At 42.6% G+C, this 23,098-nt stretch overlaps 1 protein-coding gene across 1 annotated transcript in view; it reads right to left on the bottom strand.

Annotated features, from left to right (window-relative positions):
* Nucleotides 1-9,233: 9,233 nt before the first annotated feature.
* Nucleotides 9,234-23,098, bottom strand: part of LOC109926188 (heat shock-related 70 kDa protein 2-like) — a 19,857-nt gene continuing 5,992 nt past the window's right edge. Inside the window, exon 2 of the mRNA XM_048599942.1 lies at nt 9,234-12,516. Coding sequence (XP_048455899.1) covers nt 10,877-12,516 — 1,640 coding nt within the window. The 3' untranslated portion in view covers nt 9,234-10,876. The remainder of the gene's footprint in view (nt 12,517-23,098) is intronic.

The following is a 23,098-nucleotide window of genomic DNA, read 5'->3' as shown; positions in this document are numbered from 1 at the left end:
AGAGAAGAAGGTTAAGAGGTGACTTGATAGAGACATACAAGATGATCAGAGGATTAGATAGGGTGGACAGTGGGAGCCTTTTTCCTCGGATGGTGATGGCTAGCATGAGGGGACATAGCTTTAAATTGAGGGGTGGTAGATATAGGACAGATGTCAGAGGTAGGTTCTTTACTCAGAGAGTAGTAAGGGCGTGGAATGCCCTGCCTGCAAAAATAGTTGACTCGCCCACTTTAAGGGCATTTAAATGGTCATTGGATAAACATATGGATGATAATGGAATAGTTTAGGTTAGATGGGCTTCAGATTGGTTTCACAGGTCGGCGCAACATCGAGGGCCGAAGGGCCTGTACTGCGCTGTAATGTTCTATGTTCTATGTTCTCTGTTCTAAATTCTCTTCACATTTGTGAGGCTTGATTTCCAGCACACTACCCCAATGCATCATGAGAATGGGAGACTACTTGCAACTGTTGGAAAGCCAATGGAATTTTCAGAAAAGGGTGTGTCAGTTTGGAAACAGACAATTAAAACTGTAGCTGTAGTACAAAGGGAACATTTCCTTGGAAGCAATGAAGTCAGAAGAGATAACTCAAAATATTTCCTTGAGCATTGATAAAGAGAATAAAATCACTGCGGAATCTGAATATTCCATTTCAAAGGGAGCAGAATTTCATTATTCTTCGAATAACAAAGGTAGACCAACAATGATATTGAGGTACATTGGAGCAAATCAATCACTAATGGTGGCTGATGATAAAATTTGTCTTCTGGAGCATTAATTGTGACGATGCTATAACTTTAAGAGATTATTTTGTCTTGGTTTTCTTTGAAGAGAGTTTGTAAGGCAGAGGCATAGAGCTGACTAGTTAATGCGACTTGAGTAAATAGCTTGGCAGGCCTTGGGTTTTTTTTTAAACAGCCTGAATGTGTGTGGCCAGCTCTCTCAGACCAGAATTTCTGGATTTTGGTTCAGAAGCTATTGGGTTCTCAACAGATTTGGAAGCTTCAGTGAATGTCTCCTGGTTGCTGCTCTCTGTGAATTTTCTCTTGATTTTTTTTCCCTCCTGGATTACAGAACTGCATGTGAGAATCTTGTCTGAATTTTCTTTTTTTCGCCAAGAGTGTTTATGGGATGTTACGATATTGGAATAGTTAGTTAGTCATGGTTACTCTATCTATTATTCTCATAAGTTTCCAATAGCGTTAAGTTATTCTAAATTCCTCTTTCTTTGGTTGTATTTTAACAGAAGTGTTTAAATAAACTGTGTTTTGCTTAACATCGAAAAGTTTGACCAGTGGCATTGCATCTGGAACCATCAGTTCACAATTGTCTTTAAAAATAAGAACAAATTAGGGTCTCGGCTACATTCTCAAAATATTTTGAGGTGGTCTGGTCTGGTCCATAACATAATACAGAAAACATTAGTTTGAAGTTACACAGAGGTTACAATCCAATCCTATTATACAGAGTCAAATTAAAGAGTGATTTAGTAAATGGAAATGTTGTAATTAGAATAATGAAAAAAAATCCTATAGCAACAATTGATCTTACCTTGGAAATGACCTGGCTTATTTCTAAAATATTCATCTCACTGAAGATGGTGAAATGTCCAGTAATAGTAAAATAAACTGAGAAGCCACATCAGGAATATCATGGATTATTTCCTGACTGTTTTCTGGCTAGATTTTAGGCCCATGAAATTAGACAGGAAGAGGTCTATGAAAAAGGGAAATTCAGTTACCCGCACAATTTATGAAAATACGAAAAATAAAGAGAAAAATAGAATAAGGCAGATACATATAGCTCACCTTCAATAGAAATGAAATAAATGGATTCTGAATTATTATACCAAATAGCCTGTGATTTATCTATTTATTCATATTATTTTTAGAGTTTGGATTTCAAACTAGTGGCATATAGATGTTGGTTATTTTTATGAAGGTGTTTAAAGAAAACAAAAACAAATTCAGAGAGACCTTCTGAAACCGTGACCTAATTTAGTATATGACAATATATACCGTATGACAGTATATGATTTGCATGTCACCGGGAGTGTTAATGGAAGATTGTTTATGTATTTTGTCAACTAGGTCAGTATTTGCTGGGGTTTAGAAAAATTCTTATTGAAATGTATTTCGCAGATAGACAGGGTGGTGAAGAAGGCGTTTGGCATGCTTGCCTTGATTAGTCACTGCACTGCGTACAGAAGTTGGGAATGTCATGTTGCAGCTACACAGGACATTGGTGAGGCCATGTTTACAATACTGTGTTCAATTCTGGTTGCCCTTCTACAGGAAGGATGTTGTTAAACTTGAGAGGATGCAGAAGAGATTTACAAGGATGTTGCCAGGATTGGAGTGTTTGAATTATAGGGAGAGGCTGAATAGGCTGGGGCTTTTTCCCTAGAGCATTGGGGGCTGAGGGGTGACCTTAGAGAGGTTTATAAAATCATCAGGGCATAGATAGGGTAAATAGCCAAAGTTTTTTTCTAGGGCGGGGGAGGCCAAAACTAGCGGTCTTAGGTTTGAGAGGAGAAAGATTTAAAAGGGACCTGAGGGGTAATTTTTTCACACAAAGGGTGGAGTGTATATGGAACGAGCTGCCAGATGAAGTGGTGGAGCCAGGTACAATTATAACATTTAAAAGGCATCTAGATGGATTTATGAATAGGAAAGGTTTAGAGGGATATGGGCCAAATGCTGCAGATGGGTCGGACTGAAGGATCTGTTTCCGTGCTGTATGATTCTATGTATAAAATTCTGATAGGGCTGGACAGACTTGATGCAAGGATGATTTTCTTCCTGACTGGGATGGAAGTCCAGCATAAAAGGTTACAGTCTCAGCATACATAATAGACTATTTCAGACTGAAATGAGAAGAAACTTCTTCACTCAGAGGGTGGAAAGAAATAATGACAAAAAAATGAAAGCTTTAGAAAGACTTCTAGAAGCTAAAGTATTAGTTATGGGGAGCCAGCAGGAGTACAGTGTAGATGTACAAGGTCAGTCAAGATCATGATGAATGACAGTGTGGCTTTTGTGGATTGAATGGGCTAGTCCTGCTATTTTCTACGAAGAACCGTTTAGTAGAGTCTTAATATGTGTAGGACCACTGAATAAAACAAGGTACAGGGATCAGTATCTTTCAACAGTTATGGGCGTGTTAACGAGATTTCCTAAGCAGTGCCTTCGGGGAAAATTACAACAAAAATTATTGTGGTAAAGGTGGCTCAATCCTTTGAGATATAATCACCCAAAGAAATACAATCAATGTTCAAGTATTATGTCACAAATATTTTTAAAAATGGCTAGTTTGGGACTAACACAATGTACATCTTCAGTTTATCATCCAATCTCATTGGAAAGATGGCATCAAACTTTTTACATGATTACAGCTTATTGTAAGAAATGTCCTAATGAATGGAAACCTTGTTACTGGCAGAATTTATTAAAATATGAAAAATAAAGACAAAGAAAAATTGAATAAGGCTGACATATGTAGCCTACCTTTAATAGAATGCAATAAATGGATTATGAATTGTTATACCAAAGACCCTACACAGAAACTGAGTCCAAACCAACACCTGTATCTTATTACTTTAAATGTATGATGAAAAGTGTGTGATCTATATACTTATTCAAATTATTTTGTCATTGTGTCATCAGGGATGCATCTAATGAGTCAACTCAATTTAGTCCTTTTGAACTGATAAATGGACATGATGTTAGAGGACCCCTTAAATTGATTAAAGGGAAATTTATTTATTATTATTACTTATTACCAATGTTGCAAGTTTCAGAGAGAAACTGACCAAAGCATGGGCGTTGACCAAAATTCATTTGAAAAATGAAGCAATGAAGTCAACCTTCCAGCAATCAGAAATTGCTGGAAAAACTCAACAGGACTGGCAACATCTGTGGAGGAAACGCAATGTTAACATTTCTGGTCCAGTGACCTTTCTTCAGTGCTGATTGTGGCTAGGAAAAGGTGGTATATATGCTGAAGATGGTCTGGGGGAGGAGTAACTGATAGATGGAAATAGAGGCCAGAGAGAGAAATATAGTTGGGCAGACAAAGGTAAAGGTCAGCCTGAGAGAATCAAAGGTTGCCAATGGGGACCATTAGTGGATGACAATGGATTGCTTGTGCTAGCAGCCCATGTGAGGACAGGCCTGGTAGTAGGGTTTGGGAAAAGTCATGGGAGAAGTTACTCAGGACCTTAAATTATTGAATTCATTATTGAGTCCTGAAGGTTGCAGGGTGACCAAGCAGAAATGAGATGCTGTTCTTCTAGCTTCGCTGGAGCACTGCAGCAAGCCTGAGACAGAGATGTTTTGTTTCTGATTTCCAGCATCCTCAGTTCTTTGGTATTTTTCTCCAATAATAAGGTTGGAAAAAAGGGAGGTGCTTAAAAGGTTAAATGGAACATAATGTAGTATTCAAGAAAAACTATAAAGTGACTTGCAAAAGCTCTAACAAACCTATTAATCGATTTGTGTGACTAGGCCAGGAAAAGTTCTTTGACTATACGTGATGTTAAGACAGGGATGCATTATCCATAAGTCTTTACAAATTCACTCCAATGTAGTTAGCTGAAGTCAGGGACGAAACTAAGTTAAATTGATAATAATTACATTACTGAAGTGAATCATTGTATCTGGAGATCACCCATTTTGATGGTGGTAAAACCAAACAGGGCACAAGATAATGTATTAATTATCGTAAAGTCAATACAGTAATAAAAGCAGATTCCTATCCAATTCCATGTCTGGAGGACAGCATTGAAAGAATTATACAAGCGCGATACTATCTTGTTAAAAGGATATTAGCAAGTTTCATTGACTGATAAAGCTAAAAACAAAAGTTTCTGAGCACCAGGAGGGCTTCATCAATATAAAGACTTGCAGTTTAGAATGAAAAGTGCACCAGCAACTTTCCAAAGATTAAGTGTCATGTAACTGTGTCAAGTACATCAATGATTTGGTTGGCTCCAGCCAAACATGGAAAGAACATTTAAACCACTTGATTGAATTGTTTGATCATTTATAAAGGGTTAATTGTTGTAAATCGGGTGAAAGGTGAATTTGCACAGTGGTTAGTACTGTTTCCTCACAGCATCAGGGACCCGGGTTCAATTCCACCCTCGGGCGACTGTCTGTGTGGAGTTTTCACATTCTCCCCATGTCTGCATAGGTTTCTTCCGAGTGCTCTAGTTTCCTCCCACAGTCTAAAGATGTGCAGGCTAGGTGGATTGGCCATAGTGTTCAGGGATATGTATATTAGGGGATGGGTCTGGATGGAATGCTCAGAGGATCGGTGTGGACTTGTTGGGCCGAAAGGCCTGTTTCCACACTGTAGGGATTCTATGATTCTATGAAATTAGGGTAGCATGGTGGGTGGCTCTGTGGTTAGTACCAGGGACCTGGGTTCAATTCTACCCTCAGGCGACTGTGTGGAGTTTGCACATTCTCCCCATGTCTGCGTGGTTTTCCTCCGGGGGTGCTCCAGTTTCCTTCCACAGTCCAAAGATATGCAGGCTAGGAGGATTGGCCACACTAAATTGCCCATAGTGTTCAGGGATGAGTAGATTAGGTGGGGTATAGGGCGATGGGTCTGGGTGGGATCTCTGAGAGTTGGTGTGGACTTGTTGAGCCGAAGGGCCTGTTTCCACAATGTAGGGATTCTATGATCCTAAATAGTTTATTTGGGCCACACTGTGGGACAAGGTCAAGTGGCACCTATGAAAGCAAAAATAAGGGCTCTTTGATTTTCCCATGCCTAAGACAAAATACAAAATTCTGCAATATATTGGCACACACAAAAGGTAAAGTCACATGGGGTTAGAGGTGAGCTTGCAAGATGGATAAAAATCTGGCTCAGTCATAGAAGACAGAGGGTAGTAATGGAAGGTCGTGTTTCTGAATGGAGGGCTGTGAGTAGTGGTGTTCCTCAGGGATCAGTGTTGGGACCTTTGCTATTTGTAATACATATGATTTGGAGGAAAATGTAACTAGTCTGATTAGTAAGTTTGCTGATGATTCAAAGGTTGGTGGAATTGCGGATAGTGATGAGGACTGTCAAAGGATACAGCTGGATATAGACCAGTTGGTGACTTGGGCAGACAGATGGCAGATGGAGTTTAATCCAGAAAAATGTCAGGTGATGCATTTTGGTAGGTCTAATCCAGATGGAAAATATACAGTAAATGGCAGAACCCTTAAGAGTACTGATAGATAGAGGTATCTGGGTGTACAGGTACACAGGTCACTGAAAGTGGCAACGCAGGTGGAGAAGGTGGTCAACAAGGCATACGGCATGCTTGCCTTCATCGGCTGGGGCCGATGTTTAAAAATTGGCAGGTAATGTTGCAGCTTTACAGAGCCTTAGTTAGGCCGCATTTGGAATATTGTGTTCAATTCCGGTCGCCACACTACCAGAAGGATGCGGTGGCTTTGGAGGGGGTACAGAAAATATTTACCAGGATGTTGCCTGGTCTGGAGGACATTAGCTATGAGGAGAGGTTGGAGAAACTTGGGGTTATTCTCATTGAAATGACAGAGATTGAGGGGCGACATGATAGAGGTCTACAAGATTATGAAGGGCATGGACAGAATGGACTGTCAGAAGCTTTTTCCAGGGTGGAAGAGTCAGTTACTTGGGGCCATAGGTTTAAGGTACGAGGGGCAAGGTTTAAAGGTGATATATAAGGCAAGTTTTTTTTACACAGAGGGTGGTGGGTGCCTGAAACTCACTGCCGGGGGAGGTAGTGGAAGCAGATATGAGTGACTATTAAAGGGCATCTTGACAAATACATGAATAGAATAGGAATAGAGGGATACGGTCCCTGGATGGGTACAGGGTTTTAGTTGTGGCAGCATGTCGGTGCAGGCTTGGAGGGGCCTGTTCCTGTGCTGTAATTTTCTTTGTTCATATGTGAATTTTGTCAGAAATTTGTGCTAAATTTCAGCACTGTGCTAGCTTCTTTGACAATTTGAAAGCTGTGCTAATAAACATACCTGTTAACTGCACAGAATTATAAGAAGCCACTCAAGCTGGCTGTTGATGTCAATGACTTCAGTGTAAGTGCTACTTTCCTACAAGGAGACAAGATGGGGATTGAACAGCCAGTTATTTTTCACAAAAAGGGCAAGGATTAGTTTCAAGGTGGTGGCAGCGGAGTAGCAGCATTCATGCCTGGGTCCTGAGCCCAGGGGTCATCTACTTTCGTCTGCTTTTTCTCTTCCTTTTTTCTCGCTTTCTTTCACTTTTGTTCTTTGTTTCTTTTTGGTTCCTTCAACAGTGGCATCAGCAGGGGCAACCCACTTCCCGGGACAGAGTGGCAGCAGCAGGAGTGGTTCCCTTCCTGGAGTGTCTGCAACGGTCCCCTTCCCGAAAAGTCAGGAACAGTTCCTTTATGGAGTGTCAGGAGTAGTTCTTTCCTGAGGAGTCAGCAACAGCAGGTTCCTTGGCTAAAATGGCGGTCCCAGTAGGTGGCAGCAATGTAATCCAGAACAAGGCACTGGCTGCTTCGGCATGGTGAGTCCAGCGTCGAGTTTGAGCCCAATTTGGGACTTGGCAGCTTCGGTGGCAGCTGCATTGCCAAGATTGGCCCAGCTCTGACTCATGGCAATGATGACAGTGGAGGCAAGATGGCACCGAAGGATGGCCACATGGTTACAGCGAAGCAGCTCCAAGATGTGTCTGAGCCTGGGTACCTAACAGCAGAGGCTTTCTGACTACAGCGGCATAAAGGGACCCACAGTACCTGAGTGTTCGCAGACTGAGACATAGACTTTGTGGCTTTGATTTTCTGGCGATGAGGACTCATCGCAGAGGCAGGGAGTGATCTGGACATTTCCTTTTTGTTTGGTTGTTTCTTTTATTTCTGCTTCTCTTTATAAGCCTGTCTTTTATATACTAAGAGGGCATCAGAGAATGGTGACTCTGTATACTTTTCACTGTAGAGTACATGATAATAATATGTGAATCTAAAAACCTTTTTAAAATCTACAAAAGTCCAAAATATACAACAGTGGAGAGACACTGAGTCTTGTCTCTACCAAAGTGTGAAAATTGCATATCTAATAGCTCTGAAAAGACTGTTATTTAAGGCATACAATGGCTAGCAAGGACAATATTTTAGCAGATGTTTTGTCAGGGACAAATATGACCATATGAATGCTGTGATCAAGCTTGTTTTACTTGGGATACGGCTGTAATGGAAACATAAATATGTTTTACTGTTGATGTACTATATGAATAGTGTTTAGGCTATTTTATTTTTTTCCTCTGGATGGGGAAAGATGTAAGGAAAGGTGCATCTTGTATATTTTTGGATCTTGATTTCAAAATAGAGGCACATGGATCTGTGTCAGCTCCGATAAGGTTTTTGTCAACTCCGATAAGTTGGTTAGAAAGTCAATTTGGAATTGTGACCTAAATACATCAGTTCCAAGAAAGCAGTGTTGTGGATCAGTGTTGTGTTGACGGATTACTGTTAAGTACATGACAAAGTAAACACATAAAGGCAATTAATTTCCTTTTAATTTCTGAATATCAGGTTTAAATACTTAGTTCAGAAAAACCCAGAGCTTAGTTCACAATGGAAAATTGCTTCTTCCAGCAGGAGAATTTTAGTTTGTGGGTCTTACAAACCAGGACAGTTTTGATGGGAATCTCAAATTGCTAGAATGAAATGGTCAACCATAAGAATTATGGGAGGTTGATGCCAGCAGACTTGGAAAGGAATCGTAAAATTGCCCCCACAGTTCAAGAAAAAGAACCTGGGAAACTTAGTTAAATACAATTTTAAAAGCTTCGATAGTGGTGATATTTCTTTGGAATTAAGTCTCTTTCAACCAACACCCTCTTTTACACTTTGTCTCTTCTGTCTATATGTTTTGTTTATTACTTTTGTGATTTTTTTTTCCATTTTAGAGAATATCTGCAGCCTCATGCGAATATATTTCCATGACTAAACACCATGTTAACAAACTGCTAAAAAAAAATCTGTCATTCTGGGTCCTGAGTTGTCCAGTATTACCAGAGCTGGGATCATAACTTCAATTACATAAGGTTCTATCACACCCGCACAGCTGTAGAAACTGTTCCAGACTGCAGTGAGCTAAGGTTGTCTTTATTTTTTTGTTTTTATTAAAACATTTCATACATGGGTTGAACACAATGAATGAAAATGCATGCAGAAAGAAATCAACAAGAATTTTTGTTAAGCAAAAAGCAGACTACTGCAGTTTCTAGAAATCTAAAATAAAAGAAATTGCTGGAAACACTCAGGTGGTCAGGAAATGTCAACACTATGGAAAAATGAAATTTCCGTTCTTTTTCTCATTGTTGCTTTTAGACAGTAGCACACTTGCTTGAGACACATCCTAAGTTTCTTCTGTTGACCAGTCTCAATTCCCTTTTGAACTAGAGAACAAATTCTTCTTTTATTAAATCTGTCCTGTCTTTCACCCAATATGAAACCTTCCTTTATCTTTGTCCTACTCAGTCCTTACTCAAATCCTAATACATGCCAACGTTTATCCCCTGGTCATGATGACCTACTTCATTAACTATTACCACAGATGGTATAGAAGTTGCGTATTTCCAGCACTTTCTGATTTTGTTCAAAACTTTTTCTTAGTTTAATAAAGAACACAGAAACATTTTTAAAAGTCAAAGCTTTGCATCCACTGAGAGCGATTCACACTCTTGAAACCAGAGTTAACTGTAATGTTTGCAGCAGTTATATTTTCACCAAAAGCAGGCTTACAAAGAGATCCTGTATGGTTTACCAAATCATTCTTCAAAATATATCTGGAAGATTTCACAAGCATCAGCTCCTTCCAGTCAGAGACATTTTCTCTTCCACAATTACTGGAGAATCCATCAGCAGCAATTGCAATAGAGAGAAACAAACAAAGGTTGTGATTGGGTGATGAGTGTGCACCACAATCTGAGTGATGTCAACTAGCCAGAGGCCTAGAGTGATGGAGGAGAGTGTAGATTGACTGGCTTCCAGGTAGATACTGGTTTGGGAGGGAAGGGTATGACTGATAGAGAAATCAGGGTCAGGGTGTGGGCTATGTTGATGAGGATTGGGAACAAGAGTTTGGCCAGTAGAGGGCAGGTGTGATCAAGAGGATATAGGCAAGTCAAAACATCCATGAAATTTCTGTAATGCAGCAGTCCAGTTTGAAGTCCATCCACTACAGATAGGCTGCAGTTTAATGTTGTCCAGTAGTACAGAATGACTATAAAGGCCTCTGACACTATGGATGTAGTATTCCCTCCACTTCCACTCTCTCTACGAAAAGGCTGCAGTCCCTCCTCCCAACTATTAAAAAGTGTAGAAGCAAAGTTTTACATCACTGCAGATAAACCAAATTGTGATGGCTAAGTATAGGATCTTTTTAAGTTATATACATGCTTCCCCAAAACAAGCTAACACACTCCTTATTCTGTTAAGGACAGGTCCCAGCTAAAGATGGTGTGGATTTGTTATGGTGGAGTCTCTTTCACTTGTATTCATTCTTCCCTGATCTATATTCTCCCTATTTGATAGTTGAGTAAATTTCATTAGAATAAGCGCACGTTTGAGTTTGTGAAGAACCCCATTGTTAATTAAAAGAAACACAATGGGCGACCTGGATCATAATCGGGTCATAAACTCGTTAAGAAACTACAATAAGTTAATGCTCTGTGAAATTTTATGCTGTAAAAAGGTAACTAAACAGTTGAGTAGCATGTACTCGCCAACATGCCATCAAATCTTCCTGTTCTCCTTCGTTCTGAAATACTGACGTAATCTAGAAACCAAGCAGCAGTCCATAAATCTGAGCAGACTGTCTTCAATTCTTTCCTACCTATATCACTCAGTCAACTTCTTCAATTGTGGGTCCACTGGCATTGCTAGGTTCAGAGGCACTACCAGCTCCTCCTGGCACCCCAGCACAGGGACATCGAAAGAATTTGGCTACTGGCTTGCAAACTTTCTCCAGCTCCTTCTGCTGGTGCTCAAATTCTTCCTTCTCTGCTGTCTGGTTTCTTTCTAGCCAAGTGAGAACCTCCTGACACTTCGCAAGGATACTGCTCCTTTCCTGGTCAGTGATTTTCCCTTTCAACTTCTCATCTTGTACAGCCTGCTTCATAGCATACACATAGGACTCTAGAGCATTTTTGACAGTCACTCTTTGACGGTTAGAATCATCTTCAGTCTTGTAGCGCTCTGCATCCTGCACCATGCGCTCTATTTCATCTTTGCTCAGCCGACCCTTGTCATTAGTAATAGTGATCTTGTTTTCTCGGCCTGTACTCTTGTCTACAGCTGAAACGTTCAGGATACCGTTAGCATCTATGTCAAAGGTCACCTCGATTTGTGGTACTCCACGGGGAGCTGGTGGGATATTAGAAAGGGCAAACTTGCCAAGTAGATTGTTATCTCTGGTCATTGCCCTCTCACCTTCATAAACCTGAACAAGGACACTGGTTTGATTCTCTGAATACGTAGTGAAGATCTGAGTCTGTTTGGTGGGGATGGTTGTGTTTCGTTTGATGAGAGGAGTCATGACACCACCAGCTGTTTCAATACCTAGAGATAGTGGAGTAACATCCAACAGCAACAGGTCCTGAACATTTTCAGACCTGTCACCCGTTAAAATGGCCGCTTGTACAGCTGCACCATAAGCTACAGCTTCGTCTGGATTGATGCTCTTGTTCAGCTCTTTTCCATTGAATAATTCTTGAAGCAGTTTCTGAATTTTAGGGATTCTCGTGGAGCCTCCTACAAGAACAATATCCTGAATCCGAAACTTGTCGATCTTGGCATCACGAAGGGCTTTCTCAACAGGCTCAAGTGTGGCTCGGAAGAGATCATTATTCAGTTCCTCAAACCGGGCCCTGGTGATGGATGTATAGAAATCAACCCCTTCATACAGTGAATCAATCTCAAGGCTAGCTTGCGTACTTGAGGATAGGGTCCTCTTGGCACGCTCACAAGCTGTACGCAGACGTCTTACTGCCCGCTTGCTCTGGGAGATATCTTTCTTAAATTTCCTTTTAAACTCTTCTATGAAATGGCTCACCATGCGATTGTCAAAATCTTCTCCTCCCAAATGAGTATCTCCAGCAGTGGACTTGACTTCAAATATACCATCCTCAATGGTAAGGACAGAAACATCAAATGTTCCACCTCCCAGATCAAAGATGAGGACATTATGTTCACCAGACCCTGCTTTGTCTAGTCCATATGCAATAGCAGCTGCAGTTGGTTCATTGATAATCCTCAGCACATTTAAAGCAGCAATGGTTCCGGCATCTTTGGTGGCTTGTCTTTGGCTATCATTAAAATAAGCGGGCACTGTGATGACAGCACTCCTCACAGGAGTACCTAGGTATGCCTCTGCAATCTCCTTCATTTTTGTTAGCACCATGGAGGAAATCTCCTCAGCAAAGAAAGTCTTCAGTTCTCCTTTGTACTCCACCTGAACTTTGGGTTTCCCTCCCTCATTAATGACTGTGAAAAGATGAACAAAGACATTTTCTAATAAATGGAATATCAAATGACACACTGTTTTTCCATTTCTTAAGAACAGCTGTAATCTGCCAAAATCAAATACTTTCCCCTCATGCTGGGACTTTTTTCACTGGAGTGTAGGAGGTTGAAGTGTGACCTTACTGAGATTTTTAAAATCATGAGGGACATAGATAAAGTGAGTGACAAGGGTCCTTTCCCTAGGGTGGGGGAGTTCAAAACTAGGGGCACATTTTTAAGGTGAGAGAAGAATTTAAAAAGGATATGAGGGGCAACATTTTGTCTTAAACAGAGTGGTTCATCTGTGGAATGAACAGTCAGAGAAAGTGGTGGGTTGCAGGTACAGTTACAACATTTAAAAGACATTTGGGCAAGTTCATGAATAGGAAAGGTTTGGAGGGATATGGACCAAGCACAGGTAGTTTAGTTTCAGACCATGGTTGGAGTAGACTGGTTGGACGGTAGGGTCTGTTTCCAGGCTGCATGAATCTATGACAAGAAAGACAAAGTCCAGACCTGCCCTTCCAATCTTAACCATCCATGTATATTTGATGCAAGAAGGCTAAAGTTGTTGTACCTGACTTTCCCTCCCTTCTGGTCTCCAGAGTCTAGATGCCTACAGGAGAGAAACGGCAATTTAGAACATAGAACAGTACAGCACAGGAACGGGCTCTTCCAACCACAATGTTGTGCTGAATATGATGTCAAATTAAACCATATCCCTCTGTCCCTTGCATATTCATTTGCATATCTAAAAGCCCCTTAAATGCCCCTATCGTATCTGCCTCCACCACCACCCCCGGCAGCACATTCTACACTCTTACCACTTTGTATTAAAAAACTTGTCATTACATCTCCTTTGAACTTTTCCCCTCACCGTAAATGCATGCCCCCTAGTATTAGACATTTCAACTCTGGGGGAGAAAAGGTTCTGACCATTAACCCTATTTAAGCAGGGGGAAGGCAATGGCCTAGTGGTATTATTGTTGTACTGTTAATCCAGAGACCCGGATAACGTCCTGGAGACCTGGGTTCAAATTCCGCCATGGCAGATGGTGGGATTTGAATAATAAATATCTGGAATTAAGAGCCTAATGATAACTGCGAATCCATTGTTGATTGTTGGAAAAACCTGTCTGGTTCACTAATGTCCTTTAGGGAAAGAAACTGCCATCTTTACCTGGTCTGGCCTACATGTGACTCCAGACTCATAGCAATGTGGTTGACTCTCAACTGCCCTCTGGCCAGTTAGGGTTGGGCAATAAATGCTGCCATCCAGTGACGCCCTCATCCCGTGAATGAATAAAAATAAAGCATCTCATAATTTTACAGACTTCCATCAAGTCTCCCTTCAGCCTCAGCCGCTCCACAGAAAACAATCCGAGTTTTTCTAGCTTTAACCCCAAGATCCCTCTGTACATCAAAGCTGTTCAGGGTCCTGCCATTAGCCATATGCTTTTCCTTAACATTTCATGTATTAAAATGTACTGATTTATTATCACAGGAACCAGAGTACAGTGAAAAGCTTTGTTTACAAGCAGTACAGGCAGTTCATTGTAACCAAGGATCTACAGATCAAAAAGACTTAGAGACATACATGTTACATTACACAGAGCATGCGCTAGGTAAGATCAATGTTAGCAAGATCAGCATTATTTGAAGCTAGACAGTACATTCATCAGTCTAATAACAGCTGGGAAGAAGCTTTCCCTGAACCTGCTGGGTGCGTGTATTCAGGCTTCTGTATCTTCTGCCTGACGGAAGAGGTTGTAGGAGATCATTACCGGGGTGTGATGGGTCTTTGATGATTTTGGCAGCCTTTCCGCAGCAACAAGCTGTGTAAGTGGAATCCATGAAGGGAGCTGGGCTTTTGTGATGGTCTGGGCTGTGCACACAACTTTGTGGCTTCTTACTGTCCTGGGTACAGCAGTTGCCATACCAGGCTGTTATGCACCTGGACAGTATGTTTTCAACGGTGCATCTGTAGAAGTTGCTTAAGGCCCCTATGGACATGTCAAATTTCCTGAGCTACCTGAGGAAGAAGCAGCGTTGTTGTGCCTTCTTGGGTGTCACGTCAATGTGAGAAGTCCAGGACAGGTTGTCAGCTTTCGTCACTCCAAGGAACTGGACACTCTCCATCCCCTCAAACTCAGTTCTGTTGATGTAGATGGGAGCGTGTTCTTCTCCTTTCTTTCTGAAAACAATGATCAGTCCTTTAGTTTTGCCGACGTGGAGAGAGGTTGTTCTCATTGCACCATGTCACTAAGCATTCTATCTTCCTTCTGTACTTTGACTCTTCGTTGTTAGGAATCCATCCTACTACGGTGGTATCGTCAGCAAACTTGTAGATGGTGTTCAGAATTTGGCAACACAGGCGTGGGTGTGCAAGGAGTACAGTAGGGGGCTGAGGACGCAGCCTTGGGAGGGCTCCAGTGTTGAGTGTTAATGTGGATGAGGTGCAGTTACCCATCTTCATTCATTGCAATCTGTGGGTCAGAAAGCTGAGGACCTAGTTGCAGAGGGCAGGTCTGAGTTTTGAGATTAGTCTGGAGGGGATAATGGTGTTGAAGGCGGAGCTGTAGTCAATGAGCAAGAGTCTGATAGATGTGTCCTTGTTATGCAGATGTTCCAGGGATATGGTGTCCGCTGTGGGCATGTTACATTGGTAAACAAATTGTAGGGGACCGAGGCAGGCTGAGACTGCAGTTGACGTGGGCCATGACCAACCTCTCAAAGCACTTCATGATTAGAGGTCAGAGCCACTGGAGGGTAGATATCAAGGCACGTTACATGTGCTTTCTTAAGTACCAGGATGATGGTGGTCTTCTTGAAGCAGTGGGGATTTCAGCTTGTAGTAGGGAGAGGTAATGATGTTGATTAATACCTCTGCTCGTGTATTTTTTAAAAATTCGTTCACAGGATGAGGGTGTCAGTGGCTAGGCAGCATTTATTGTCCATCCCTAATTGCCCAGAGGGCAGTTAAAGAGTCAACCACATTGCTATGGATCTGGAGTTACATGTAGGCCAGACCAGGGAAGGAAACTGCCATCCTTACCTAAAGGACATTAGTGAAGCAGATGGGTTTTTCCCAACAATTGACAATGGATTCATGGTCTTCATTACATTCTTAATTCCAGATATTTTATTGAAATCAAATTCCACTACTTGCCATGGAGGCGGGGAAGATGGTGGTGGTGGAGGATTTGAACCCAGGTCCCCAGAACATTATCTGGGGATCTGGATTAACAGTCCAGCGATAATAGCACTAGGCCATCGCCTCCCCAGACGATCCAAGTGCTCAACCAGGGACACAGTCCAAGCCCGTTGCTTGACTCCCAGGAAGACCAATCTGACCTCTGCAGCAGTTAGAGTGGGGACAGTTGTAATAATGTCACTGCTTCATTTTGCATCCCATAATGTTGTTTAGGCCTTACGCTAGGTGGTAGGAGTCTGTTTGGTAGGTTTGGGCCTCCAAATTAGACTAATTTGATCTCCCCAAGTACAGCAATTCACATTAATTGGGATTAAATTCTGTCTGCAATTTCTCTGCTGGCTGCCAACATCAAAAGACCCTCCCTTCCCAGTAATATTCTCTTCAAACCTCTTCCATCAGACAGAAGATACAGAAGCTTGAACACACACCAACAGGTTCAAGAACAGCTTCTTCCCTGCCGCTTTGAAGGAACTACACACCTGAATCCCCAGATCTGTTTGACAACTGAAGTAACTGCATGGAGGCTGGTATCCAGTCACCCTTTCTTTACTTATGCACAGTACGCTGGCTGTGGCCAGCCAGCTTGGAATCAGTCCCTCAAGTGAAAAGATTCTGGATATTCTGTTTAGATCTATCAGCCAGGGCTCCCTGATTGTGGTAGCTAACCTGACCCAACCAAGGATCTCAGTCAATGAGATCCACCTGGTTCCAATCACCAGATCACTCCCCCACTAAGCCTGGGGGATGTAAACTCATCTCTTGTAACCTTTCTTGCTATGTTTGTCCTAGGTCTGGTTTCTGACTTGGACACAGGCAGCATGTACTGGACCACAGCAGGGCTCTTGGATCCAGCGTGCCTTGGAGCATTTCCTCCTCTTCCAGTGGTAACGGTACCGAGGCTACGTCCATCTCAGACTTTGATGTTTCCTTGACACTAGACAAAGGGGAGATCCATTGTTTCTGACAGGTGTTCAGCTATTCTGAAGGACCAAGTATGTTTTGCTCCTGCTGTTTGTGAGGTAGCTGCTTTCAGGTGATTCACATGTTTGGTTCAGGACTGCCTCACCTACTTGAATTTTGTAGGTCACAGGACCTGACCTCACATCAACCTCACTTTGTACCCATACAGGCCATTTCCATGGTTCTGGCATTAAACTTCATCACTTAACGTCATTGTCTCTCTCACTTAGAGACTGCATGTGGCTGGTAGTGTTCCTGTTGCCATCTCACCCTCCCACACTTCCCACCACCCCAAACCCAGTCCAGGAATAATCAGGATTAACCTCAGTCTTCTCCACATCAGCTCTGCAGGAGCTAGTCCTGCAGTTGCATGAGGGGTGGTCTTATAATCTGACAGGAACCTGGACAATCCGGTATTTAGTGATGCTGTAGGCTATTTAAGACTGCCTCCAACATTTGGACCACTTCTGCTACCAGGCCAATGGATGGATGGTATGGAGCCATCCTTATGTGCCAAATGCCATTCAATTTGAGGAAACTCAAATTCCCTGCTAGTAAACAACATCCCATTGTCTGTGACCAAAACTTCTGGGAGTCCATTATCACAAAATGGACTTGCAGCTTTTCAAGTGTCATCCTTGAGTTCGCCGAACAAACTGAGTTCAGCCACTTTGAAGGGGCATCCACAGCGACCAGGAACATTGAAACGATAGAAGGACTGGCATGGTTGATGTAACCAAGTCCAGGGTTTACCCAGCCATTACCAGTGGTGGGGGTGCTGTAAGGGGCAATTTGTCCTCTTTGGTGGGGCAGTGCCCAGAGTGCCAATGCAGTTATGTCTGCATCTAATCCTGGCCACCAGGCAACTTCATTTCAGAAACCCCTGGATGACTAGTGGAGTTGAGCCAGCATCTGGCAGCAACCTTTACTCAGGACAATTGCTCTTGCTCCCCATAGTAAGATGCAATCCTTCATTGTGATCTGGTCTCACTAGGTCCAGAAAGGTTTCAATCTTGGTTGTAAGTGGCCCTTGTCTCCCCCATTGCCACCAGGACAGAATATTTTGTCCATCATGCCACCATGGACTGGAAGCTATGGGCAGCAACACCTTATCTTCCTTCAGTAGCCCCAGCAAGGGTTTGTGGTCTGTTACTATGACAAATTCACATCCATAAAAAGGTATTGGTTGAACTTCCTCACACCAAAGATGACTGCCAAGCTTTCCTTCTCTATCCAGGCGTAATTGCATTCACATCAGCCAAAAATCAGAGAAGCATACACTATTGAGCATTCCTCTCACTTTGGGTCATAGGGGACCAACACCTTAGATGACGATAACTTCTTTTTCACTTCTCTAAAAACTACTCCTTGGCTACTTGACCATTTCTAAGGCTAGCCCTTTTTCAATAGGTGTAAGGGCACCAAGATGGAGGCCAGGTTACATGTGAATTTCTTGTAATAATTCGCTAACCCAAGACATACTTGGGAGCCAGGCCACCTTTGATCACCTTCAAAGATGAAATTGTAACTGGTCTTGTCAACTTTGTAACCTAAGTAGGTCACTTGGAGCATCTGAAACAAAATTTTCCCCTCCTAAGGTGTATGGCCACCTAGGAGAAGTGTTTAAGCACTACAGCCAAGTTCTCCAAGTGTCCTTTATTGGTCTTCCCGGTTATTAGCACATCATCCAGATAAATGGCAACCGTAAGAGGTTCTTGGTCTGCTGGAAAGGTCTCAAGTTGATGATACCCCAAATGGCAGTCTTGTATATTGATGCAAACTTGTATGGGTATTAATTATGGCATACTTCTGGGACTCCTTGTCTAGTTGCAACTGCAGGTAGGCATGGCTCATGTCCAGCTTAGTGAAGGACAGTCCTCACCAATTTTGTTACAAGTCCACTATGTGTTAGGGATCATTTATCCATTGGCAAAAGGCTATTTAACGTTTGCTTAAAATCCCCACAAAGGTGAACTGAGCCAGCCTTCATGATTGGTATGACAGTGCTGCCAATTCTTCAAATTCCACTGGTTTGAGGATTCTGTCATTTTCCAACCCCCTGATTTCTGCTTGCAAGGCAAATAGCACTGGGCAGGTCCTGCAAAGATAGATAAATTGCTTCCTGGTTAACATGCCAAGTGGCTTTCACCCTTTGATAGTCCCTATACTTTCCTGAAAAGTCCTGGCTATTTCATGAGGACTTCACTGAGGCAGCCATTTTCTCATCAAAAGTGTTAAGCCAATCAAAGTGAATCTTTCTCAACCAATTCCACCCCAACAGGCTTGGGCCCAAGCCTCTTACTACCATCAGCAGTAATTGCACCAATTGTAGCCAGCCAGCTTGGAGTCAGTCCCTCTGAATCTCCTGTTTATATCTATTGCCCAGGTTAACAAACCCAATCAATCAAGGACCTCAGTCAATGAGATCCACCTGGTTGTAATAATTAGATCAATACTCACCAGGGTCCTATTACTTAACTAAATGCAACACCTTGCATTTATCAAATTTAAACTCCATATGCCACTCAACCCACTGGCCCAGCTGATCAAGATCCTATTGTTCTGAGAGAACCTTCTTCACTGTCTACTATAAGACAAATTTACTAACAATACTTCCTATACTCATCCAAATTGTTTATATAATGGACAAAAAAAGTGGACACAGCACAAGTCTCTGCAAAACACCTCTGGTCACAGGCCTCTAGTTTGTGAAAAAAACACCAATCCTGTCTCCTATTGTCAAGCCAGTTTTGTATTCAACTGTTTGGCTCTCTGGGTCCCATGTGATCTAAATTTACTAGCCAGTCTACCATGCAGAACCTTGTCAAAATGTCTTGCTAAAATCCATGTAGACAACATCTATTGTTCTGCCATCATCTATTCTGACTACATCCTCAAAAACCCAATCAAGTTAGAGAGACAATTTCCCACACACAAAGGAATGTTGACTATTCCTAATCAGTCTTTGCATCTCCAAATGCATGCAAACCCTGTCTCAGAATCCTTTCCAACAACTTATTCACCAATGTCAGGCTCTCATCTATAGTTCCCAGGCTTTTCCTTGCAGCCTTTCAGTCATCCAGCATCTCACCCCACGGCCATAGATAATATCTGCTAGGGTCCTGCAATTTCTTCCCTAGATTCCTAGCATTGTTATGCTTTAAGATCTGCAGCACTTCTATGAAGTGGACTGATTCCAAGTCAATATTTATTCCAGAGTTTGCTAGCTTCCATGTCTTCCACCACAGTATATAGGGAGGCTAAATATTCATTTAGTATCCCAGCCATCTCCTGCGGTTCCACAGACAGCCTCATGGAACTTTAAAGGGCTCTATTCTCTTGTTCTTTTTCCCTTGGCATACTTGTAGAATCTCTTTGGATTATTCTTAACCTTATCCGTCAAGGCCATCTCATACCCACTTTCTGCCATTCTGAAATCTCTTAATTATACCCCACTCCCTTTATACTTCAACGGATTCACTTGATCCCAGGAGTCAATCATCCTCTGACAGTCCAGGGTGCTGCACCACTTCATTCACCTCAAATTCCAGGGAGTAACTCCAAGGGAAAAAGAGGGCAGCCCTTGAAGAGATGGCTACTCGCCCCTCAGACAGAGGGGTGTTACAACATAGCTATCGGCTCACTAAGTCAATCATTTAGCAGGATTCTGAAGATGCAGTCTAGTGTTGGTTTATTTAAAAAAATACCCATTCATAGAATGAGGGTTTCACTGGCAAGGTCAGTATTTATGGCCCAGAAGACAGTTGGGAGCCGAGCGCATTGCTGTTTCTGGAGTCACATGTTGACTAGACCAGGCAATAATGGGAGATTTCTTTTCCTAAAAGGAAATTTGTGAACTAGATGATTTTATGACAGTCCACGGTGGGTATATGGTCACCCTAATGCAAGCTTTCTAGTCCCAATTTTTAATTGAATTTAAACGTCACTTTCTGACTATAACCTGGAATTTGGGATTAGTCGTCCTGTGACATTACCACTAAACCACCATCTTCCCCCCAACTGAAGTATTTCAGCACATTTTTCCTAACACCACAGTCCAAAGGGAAGTGGTCAGCACAAAACAAACCTTTTAGTCCAACTTGTCTATGCTGCCCAGACATCCCAATTTGACCTAGTCCCATTTGCCAGTATTTGGCCCATATCCCTCTAAACTCTTCCTGTTCATGCACCAATCTAGATGCCTTTTAAATGGGCTAGTTGTACCCAACTTCGTGTACTTCCTCTGGCAGCTCATTCCATACACACCTTCTGCATGAAAAAGCTGCCACTTTATTATTCCCCTTAGCTTAAACCTATGCCCTCTAGTTTTGTACTACCCTAACATGGGAAAAAGGCCTTGTCTATTTACCCTATCCACACTGCTCACGAGTTTAAAAGTCTCCAAGGTCACCCCTCAGCCTCCAAAGCACCACAGGAAGAATGCCCCAGCTTATTCATCCTCTGAATAAGACTCAAACCCTCTTGTCCCAGCAACATCCATTGTTGCACCCTTTCAAATTTAACATCCTTCCTGTAGGAGAGCAACCAGAATCATTCACAGCATTCTAGATGTACCCTCAATGTAAGCAAGGTGAGCCTGGAACAGGTTCTTGGCAGAGGTGGCAGATTCTAGTTTAGGCAGGGAGACTGGTGGTAGCTGCATCAGCTGTGTCCTCCAGTGAGGACTCCTGGTAGTGGCAGCATCAGCAGAATTGAGATGGCACCTAAGAGTGGTGACTTGTTCCAGCAGGGGCACTCATGGCTGGATGTTCCAGCCCCACAGCTGAGCACTTGACAAGGACAAAAATTGAATGTTTTTATTTTTGCTGCCTTTATATTCTGTTTGTTTATTTTTGTTTTAAGATGGCAGAGTGTGGACACAATAACACTTCACCATTTTGTAACAAATACACATGATAACAAATAAATGAAATCAAATCTATGGCTAAGTCCATGCTTCCATATGGAAGAAGACCTAGAGTGCACATAATACTCCTAGTGCAGTCTCAAGACTCTACACAACTTCAACAAGACATTTTTACCCAAAACTCAAATCCTCTTGTAGTGAGGACCAATATACTATGTTTTTCCTAATTGCTTACTGCACCATCATTGTGGCTGATGGACAAGCTCCCTCCAATATTTTAAGTTTGATTTAATTCAAATCAAAAATGTTCAGCCCTACTGGATCCTGATAAGGGCAGAAATTCAAACAAATCTCTCCAATCTGTTCATCTTATCAGTCCCCATGTCTGGGGATCTGGTCAGGCTCCGAGACCAGCAATAATTTTCTATTTTAAAATTGTTATCCATGTTTTCAGCTCCATCCACTGCTGCATCCCTCCATATCTGGAATTTCCTTTGTCAAATAAACCCTCAGATCGCCACACTCTGAACTCTTAGCTTCAGGAGCATTCCTGATTATTATCACTACCTATGGAAGCCATAGCCTGAGGTCCCAAGCTCTGGAACACCCTTCATGAACCATACCAGCACTCTTCACCTCATGTCTCTTTCATGCCTTTAAAATCTACAAAGCCAACTTTTGGTTATTTAACTGAATATCTCCTATACTCTGTTGCCTTGTAGAACTTTTTCCTTGTAATAAAAAAGGTGCCATACCAGTACAGATGGCTGTTAAGATGTAAAAGGTGCTATAATCAATGCAGATGATCGTCAGGGCGTCTGGGCGCTATGCGAATGCAGGGAGAGGGTAAAGCAACGTGTAAGTGTCGATGCTTGCCGAGGTGCAATGTAAACACTGAATCAGAGATAGTAGGAACTGCAGATGCTGGAGAATCCGAGACAAGGTGCAGGGCTGGATGAACACAGCAGGCCAAGCAGCATCATAGGAGCAGAAAGGCTGACGTTTCGGGCCTAGACCCTTCATCAGAAAAGGGGGAGGGGAAGGGGGTTTTGAAATAAATAGGGAGAGAGTGGGAGGCGGATAGAAGAGGGATAGAGGAGAGGATAGGTGGAGAGGAAACAAACAGGTCGAAGAGGCGGGGATGGGGCCAGGAAAGGTGAGTGTAGGTAGGGAGTTAGGAAGGGGATAGGTCAGTCCAGGGAGGACGGACAGGTCAAGGGGGCGGGATGAGGTTGGTCGGTAGGAGATGGAGGTGCGGCTTGAGGTGGGAGGAGGGGATAGGTGGGAGGAAGAACAGGTTAGGGAGGCAGGGACGAGCTGGACTGGTTTTGGGATGCGGTAGGGGGAGGGGAGATTTTGAAACTTGTGAAATCCACATTGATACCATTGGGCTGCAGGGTTCCCAAGCGGAATATGAGTTGCTGTTCCTGCAACCTTCGGGTGGCATCGTTGTGGCACTGCAGGAGGCCCAGGATGGACATGTCGTCTGAGGAATGGGAGGGGGAGTTGAAATGGTTCGCGAC

This window comes from Rhincodon typus, chromosome 8 (assembly GCF_021869965.1).
Source record: "Rhincodon typus isolate 14 chromosome 8, sRhiTyp1.1, whole genome shotgun sequence".
In the NCBI taxonomy this organism is placed as follows: domain Eukaryota; kingdom Metazoa; phylum Chordata; class Chondrichthyes; order Orectolobiformes; family Rhincodontidae; genus Rhincodon; species Rhincodon typus.
The sequence above is the reverse complement of the archived record's forward strand: the minus strand, read 5'-3'. Positions and strand labels throughout refer to the sequence as shown.